Source organism: Bison bison, unplaced genomic scaffold, assembly GCF_000754665.1.
Source record: "Bison bison bison isolate TAMUID 2011002044 unplaced genomic scaffold, Bison_UMD1.0 scf7180017864020, whole genome shotgun sequence".
NCBI lineage: Eukaryota > Metazoa > Chordata > Mammalia > Artiodactyla > Bovidae > Bison > Bison bison.
Window position 1 is genome coordinate 839,838 of NW_011494592.1, and position 6,514 is coordinate 846,351.

A 6,514-nucleotide genomic window follows, 5' to 3' on the forward strand; every position below is an offset into this window, starting at 1 on the left:
TTTATTTTTGGGGGCTCCAAAATCACTGCAGATGGTGAGTGCAGCCATGAAATTAAAAGACGCTTACTCCTTGGAAGGAAAGTCATGACCAACCTAGACAACATATTAAAAAAGCAGAAGACATTACTTTACCAACAAAGGTCCATCTAGTCAAAGCTGTGGTTTTTCCAGTAGTCATTTATGGATGTGAGAGCTGGACAAGAAAATAGGCTGAGCACCAAAGAATTGATGCCTTCGAACTGTGGTGTTGGAGAAGACTCTTGAGAGTCCCTTGGACTGCAAGGAGATCAAATCAGTCAATCCTAAAGGAAATCAACCCTGAATATTCATTGGAAGGACTGATGCTGAAGCTGAAACTCCAATACTTTGGCCACCTGATGCAAAGAGCTGACTCATTTGAAAAGACCCTGATGCTGGGAAATATTGAAGGCGGGAGAAGGGGAAGAGAGGATGATATGGTTGGATGGCATCACTGACTCAATGAACATGAGTTTGAGTAAACTCCGGGAGTTGGTGATGAAAAGGGAGGCCTGGCGTGCTGCTGTCCGTGGGGTTGCAAAGAGTAGGACATGACTGAGTGGCTGAACTGAATTCAACTGTGTATACCCGCTCCAGCTGCCAAGTGTGAGGGGGCACAGCGTTATCCTCTAGTTCCAGCGGTTAGAAAGCTGAGGGTGAGTGTGGACTGGAGAAGCTCAGGATCACTCATGAGACACCTGAGGTTACAGAGCCTGGTGGCAGGTGTCCTGGTTCCAGGCAGACAGGTCCACGTGGGTGCACACAACCTCTAGGCAGAGTTGCCACATTTAGCAAATACACAACAGAAGATGCCCAATATTGGGAACATATTTACACTGAAAATCGACTCACTTCTCTGAAATTTAAATGTAGCTCTGGACTCTATTATATCTGGCAGCTCAACTCATGTCGAGCGCGCCCATCTCAGTAGGGTGTCACTCAACTAGCTTGTGCTTTGCAGCTCAGACCTCAGGCCTGCCAGTCACCCCATGGGTGAGGCAAGTGGTGACATTGCCCTCCTACTCATAAGGAAACAAGGCTCAGAGAGCTTCAGAAATGTGCCTGGGTAGCTCAGCTGGTGGGTGGGCAAGCTGGGGTCTGATCCAGGTCTGCGGCTCCCTTTAGCAGCATTTTCTTTCCATCCATAAATCAATTCCTTTGGGTATTCATGGATTGAACAAAGCATGAATTTCTTCTGAAGTGGAGTCACCTGAATTCACCTGTTTCCCCCACTGTCCAGGGCAGGGCCTGCCTGACTCAGAAGTGACACTCCAGACATGTTTGTGAAAATAAGAGGAAAGATGGAGAGATGGATGGAGGGAGGGAGGGAGGGATGATGGATGGATGGATAGATGGAGGGATGAATGGATGAATAGAAGGATGGATGGACGAATGGATGAATGGATAGAGGGGTGGAAGGAGGGATGGATGAATGGATGGGTAGGTGGATGGATCCTCAGAAAGCTCCCTCCTCACAACCACACTACAGGACTGAGGAGACTGAGGCTTGGAGAAGATTTAGCATCATTATGACACGAAGACGTTCCCCTAAGGGCAAGTCTGGCCATGAGTGAATCACACCTTACTCCCAGGAAGCCCAGCGCCCTAAGGGCAGAGCTTTCCCAGAAGTGGTTCCCACCAGGCCAGTCCAGCAGCCAAAACGTCCATCTGGGTCCTGGCTCTGAGGAGGAAGCTGGACTGAGAGGAAGAAAGTTCAGGACCCATTCAACCACCTTGTCTATGATCCTCACTAGAAATGTAAGTTGACTGAGTCTCTGTCTCTCTCTCCCACTCTCTTTCCCTCTCCCCACCCACAGCACCCCCCCACCTTCTATTGCTTCTCACTGAATGAAGGGACAGAATGACCTGAGGGGTGAGGTCACTTCTTATGACCAACATGGCAGTCCCACCAATCACCTGGGAGAGAGCAACCTGACCGAGCAGGGATAGAGAGTCAAGGGTCAAAGGTGGAGACCAGTCTCTGTTTCCTGGAGGTAAGATGGCACCTCTTAGGCAGAGGTGGGCCAGGAACTGGGGAGCAGAGCCCAGGTCTCATGCATCTAGAATTTTCTTGGTTTATTCCCGCCCCCACCCTTGGTATTTAGTGTTACCTCTTTTAAAATGGCTCAGGTATCTTAATCAGAACAAAGGAGGGAGAAAGTGTCCAACACGGGTCTCTTAGCTGGGTTCCGTCACCTTTGAAAGGAGCGGCCCTTCATGTCTCTAAGCACCATGATGGGTCAGGAAGCTTAAGGAAAACTTCTGGGAGAAGTGGGGTGGCTCTTTGGAATCCAAGAAAATGCTCTGAGTCCAGAAGCCAGTGAGGGGAAGGATTGGGGAGGGAGCGGAGGATGGGGGAGGGATGGGAGAGAAAGGGTGCTCCACTGGGCGGCCCGCAGGGCTCCTGTCCAGAGCGGAGTGACCACTGCTGGGGCTGAGCCTGTATTAGCTGATTGGAGGTAAAGGACACAGAACCCGAAGCTGGGGGACCAAGGGGTCATAAGTCCCTTCTACTCTCACCTAACCTCTCCCCCCAGCTTCAAGGCAAGGTATTTTCCATCTTGGGGAAGGAAGGAGCCCAGATGTCACCTGGATCATCCTATTGAGAGTGGGTTCTCTTTTCACCCCCTGCTTGGGCACAGAGCCTGGGCCCTGAGGTGCTGAAGGCCACGGGAGGCCAGGGGAGAGCCTGTCCAAGGGGGACAGGGGACAGCACGAGTGTCACACATTCAGCCCCTACTCGCCATAACCTGGAGGCTCACAGCCTAGTCTCAAATCCTAACTACCACTGACCAGCCACATAACTCTGGTCCAAAACTTCACCTGGCTCCTTGCCTATGAAAGAAGGAAATAAGACAGATAAGTTTTCTCAGGAAGTTTGCTAGAAAATGGGAGCAGGGGCTTCCCCGGTGGCCCAGGGGATAACAATCCACCGTGCAATGCAGGGGACACCGGTTTGTTCCCTGGTCCCAGAAGATCCCACGTGCCACAGAGCAACTAAGCCCGTGCACCACAACTACTGAGCCTGTGCTCCAGAGCCTGAGAGTCGTAACTACTGAGCCCATGCTCTGCAACTCTTGAGCCCACGCTCCACACACTCTTGAGCCTATGCTCTGCAACAAGAGAAGCCACGACAATGAGAAGCCTGCAACGAAGAGTGGCCCTCACTCATTGCAACCAGAGAAAGCCTGTGGAGCAACGAAGACCCAGTGCAGCCCAAAATAATTAAATGAATAAACAAATAAATAAAATCTTTTTAAAAAAGAAAGACAGAAAATGGGAGGGGGTCTGAGTGCCAACGCTGAGCCTGCTGCCCTTGGGAGGTGCTCAGAAATACCATGTCCAGCTTGGATTAACCTGGCTGCTTTGCAGGTCCCTTAACCTGGCTGCTTTGCAGGTCCATTTGGAGAAGAAAAAAATACATGAAAACAAGCAAACAAAAGGACCTCCATGAGAGCACATGCTTGGCCCCGGCTCCCTCTGTACCCGAGGAGTCAGTTCCTGGATGTCCTGTCTGGACTTTAAGCTTCCAACTCAGAAAGCTGCCTCCTTTTGTCCTGGCAACGTTCCCTTCCTATGCAAAAACCAAAGTCTTCTGGCCCATTCTGGGATTTAAGAGGTGATCTGCCCTGTCCTTCAGCAGCCCTGAGTGGCAGCCAGGTTAAGGGTATTGCTCTGAGGGCAGTTACCCTCCCTTCCCCCTCACGCTGTCCCCGGGCTGAGGTCACAGGACAGACACCCCTTCCTAAACCTGGGGCCAGGGCACCCGAGGTACATGACATATGATAAGGGGCCACCCCACATCCTGCCCACATGGAAGGCAGCTTCATGCAAATGTGCAGAGAGAGCGAGAGAGACAGTGAAACACACACACACACACACACGCCACTGGTGCTGAGAACCCTGAGATGGGTCAGCTGAGAAGCAGGCATGGAGGGAGAATGGAAAGGACAGAGAAGAAGAGAGAGTGGTGGGCAGAAAGGATGAGCCAGGGGCAGAGGAGATGAGGGGGCAGAGGGCCAAAGGGTAGCTACTGCCCACAGGAGGACAACAAAGCCTCAGGGCCAGCCTGGGCCTCCCCTCATGCCATCCTGGATCTCCCCCTCCCAAAACAAAAAGCCCTGAGCCCAGATTCTAATCATAGGCTGGGTGGTTCCTTATCTGTAGAGCAAGGAGCCCTGTGATGTCCTAAAGCCCGGGAGACAGGCCTCCTGGCTGAGTCCTCTGGGGTGTTTATTATCAGCTGATGACGGGTCACCCTTCCCAGGCTTTTAGCAGAGAAGAATGACTCTGCCTGTAGGATCTCAGGCCCTGGAATAAGGGGACAGTGGCTGAGGACAAGAACTAGGAAGCTTGATATTATCCCAAACAGGGACGCCATTGAGAGTGACCTTGTTCCTGTCAACCATCAGGGCGATAAGCCTAAATTCGTGCTGCCGGGGCAAGCCAGCAAGTTGGGCCACCTCCCCCTAACCCAGCCTTGCTGCGGGGGCCTGAAGGCAAGGCAGGGCTGGGAGACCCAAGTCTGAGCTCCTACAATGACCACACCCAAAGCTGCCCCCACCCCAAAGCCCGGCCCGAATGGCTTCCTTCTCTCCAGGGTCCTGGTGGAGGGGGGTCAAGCCTCATTTGGGGCCTCTGGCCTCATTAACCCCCACTGGGCACCAGTCACCAGGAATCCAGGGAGGCTCACAGAAGATTCAGAAGGGACTCCCTGGGAGGCTGGGGTAAGTGGGAGCCACGGCAGGATTCAGGGAAAGGGCTAGATTGGGAGGCGGCTGGTTGATGGACAGGAGGAAGGAGAAGGATGGGGCTGTGGCCCAGGGCCGGGCTCACGGCAGATGCACAGGCCTTCAGGGCCCTCCATCCTGCCCACCTGCCCCACTAGGGTCTGCACATGACTCCCTGCACCCTCCGCCCCCACCCAACGCAGGCCCACCTTGCTCACCTCCAGAGGACCGAGAAGGGATGCGTGGGCCTGGCTCCCCTGTCGCGATCCTGCCGCCCGGCCCACCCGCCCTGTGAACAGCGAACGTGGCCGCTGCTGCTTCCGACTTCCGCTCCCCTCACCACACTCACCCTCCCTACCCACCTCAGGCCTCCAGGGCTCCCCTGCTGCTCTGCATGTCACACTTCCTGCCCCAATGTGAGAGCCCCTTCTCCCAGGCTCAGTGCCTCTGGCCGCCAGCCCCCTGCTCCTGGGGACCCCCACCCTCTGCACAGCCCAGAATCAGGGCCTGGGAGAGAAAAAGAGGAAGACGCAGCGCCCTGGGCTGCAAGCACGCCCCACCCTCCTCCCTGCGGGTCTGTCACCAGGTTCTCATCTCTGCCCAGCTCTCGGTTCCTTGAGTGGCACTCAGTGGGACTCAGGAGGGCCCTGGGGCTGCCAGCTTTTCTTCTTCCCTCGATTTATGTGTGGCTAGGTCTTTCGGAGGGGCTTCCCAGGTGGCTGGCTCAATGGTAAAGGATCTGCCTGCCAATGCAGGAGATGCAGGTTCGATCCTTGATTAGGGAAGATCCTACATGCCTTGGAGCTACGTGCCTTAAGCCTGTGCACCAGAACTACTGAGCCCACGTTCCTCGAGCTGGTGCTCCTCACTAGTCACAACTAGAGAAAACCCTCGGGAAGCAACAATACCAACTGCAGCCAAAAATAAAGTAGTTAATTAATTTTTTTAAAAAAAGACCCACAATCAAAGGCTTCAGACCTGGGCCAGCCTGGCCTACAACACAGAGGGCGTGGCTCCAGCTACATCCCCAAACACACACCACACACACACACACACACACAGAGCAAGGAGTCCATAGGGACGTGCCTACCTGGCCTTTCTGCATCACACCCTGGGCACCCTGGAATCTAGGATTCTCTGCTTCCTGGACTCACAGGGTCTCTACCCTGTCTGTGGACATTGCATCACGGCTCTGTGCAGTCCAAGACCTGGAGGGAAGGGGAGAGACAGTCAAGAGGTGAACATGGCCTGGGCCTGAGGGCAGGTCACGTCCCAAGCCAGGACAGGGAAGAGAGAAGGAAGGGGACAAAGGCCGGGGGTAGGCTCTGCTGCCATATACAGTGATGGCTGAGGATCTCAATTCAAACTTGGGCCTCCAGGTCATCATTAAAGAGGGAGGCAGAAGAAGGGAATACTCTTTCCATAAGAGTTCATCAGCTGTGGTGTTATAACACTGACATATCCAAACACATCTCGATGGGGGGACCCTCCACTGTTCCGTTTCTGGGGCTGCAATACTAGATGCAGGCTTATTTCAAGCACAGTGCAATGCAAACCTGGTTCCTTACCTCTTCTAAGCTGCTTCTCCTCTGTATGGGGGATTCTTATTCCCAGCCAGGTGACAGAAACTCAAGTCACCTTGGCCTAAATGCCAACCCTCCCTCAGGCCAATCCTAATGCCAGCCCTCAGGTCTCCAGCCTCACAAGGTGTCTGGAACATGGCCAGCGCTGACTCCATGCTGTCTCAATGTGAGAAGCCACTGACG

General features: G+C 53.8%; 1 protein-coding gene across 3 annotated transcripts in view; it reads right to left on the reverse strand.

Moving 5' to 3' along the window:
* The window catches only part of PSD4 (pleckstrin and Sec7 domain containing 4), a 28,251-nt gene extending 22,309 nt beyond the window's left edge, over positions 1 to 5,942 (reverse strand). The window contains exon 1 of one of the 3 annotated variants that reach the window (XM_010834097.1): positions 5,839 to 5,942. In XM_010834097.1, coding sequence (XP_010832399.1) covers positions 5,839 to 5,853 — 15 coding nt within the window. In that variant the 5' untranslated portion in view covers positions 5,854 to 5,942. Of the gene's footprint in view, positions 1 to 4,966; positions 5,090 to 5,110; positions 5,290 to 5,838 lie in introns of those variants that run through there. The other 2 variants (XM_010834099.1, XM_010834098.1) reach the window with 2 other exon arrangements.
* Positions 5,943 to 6,514: the final 572 nt, after the last annotated feature.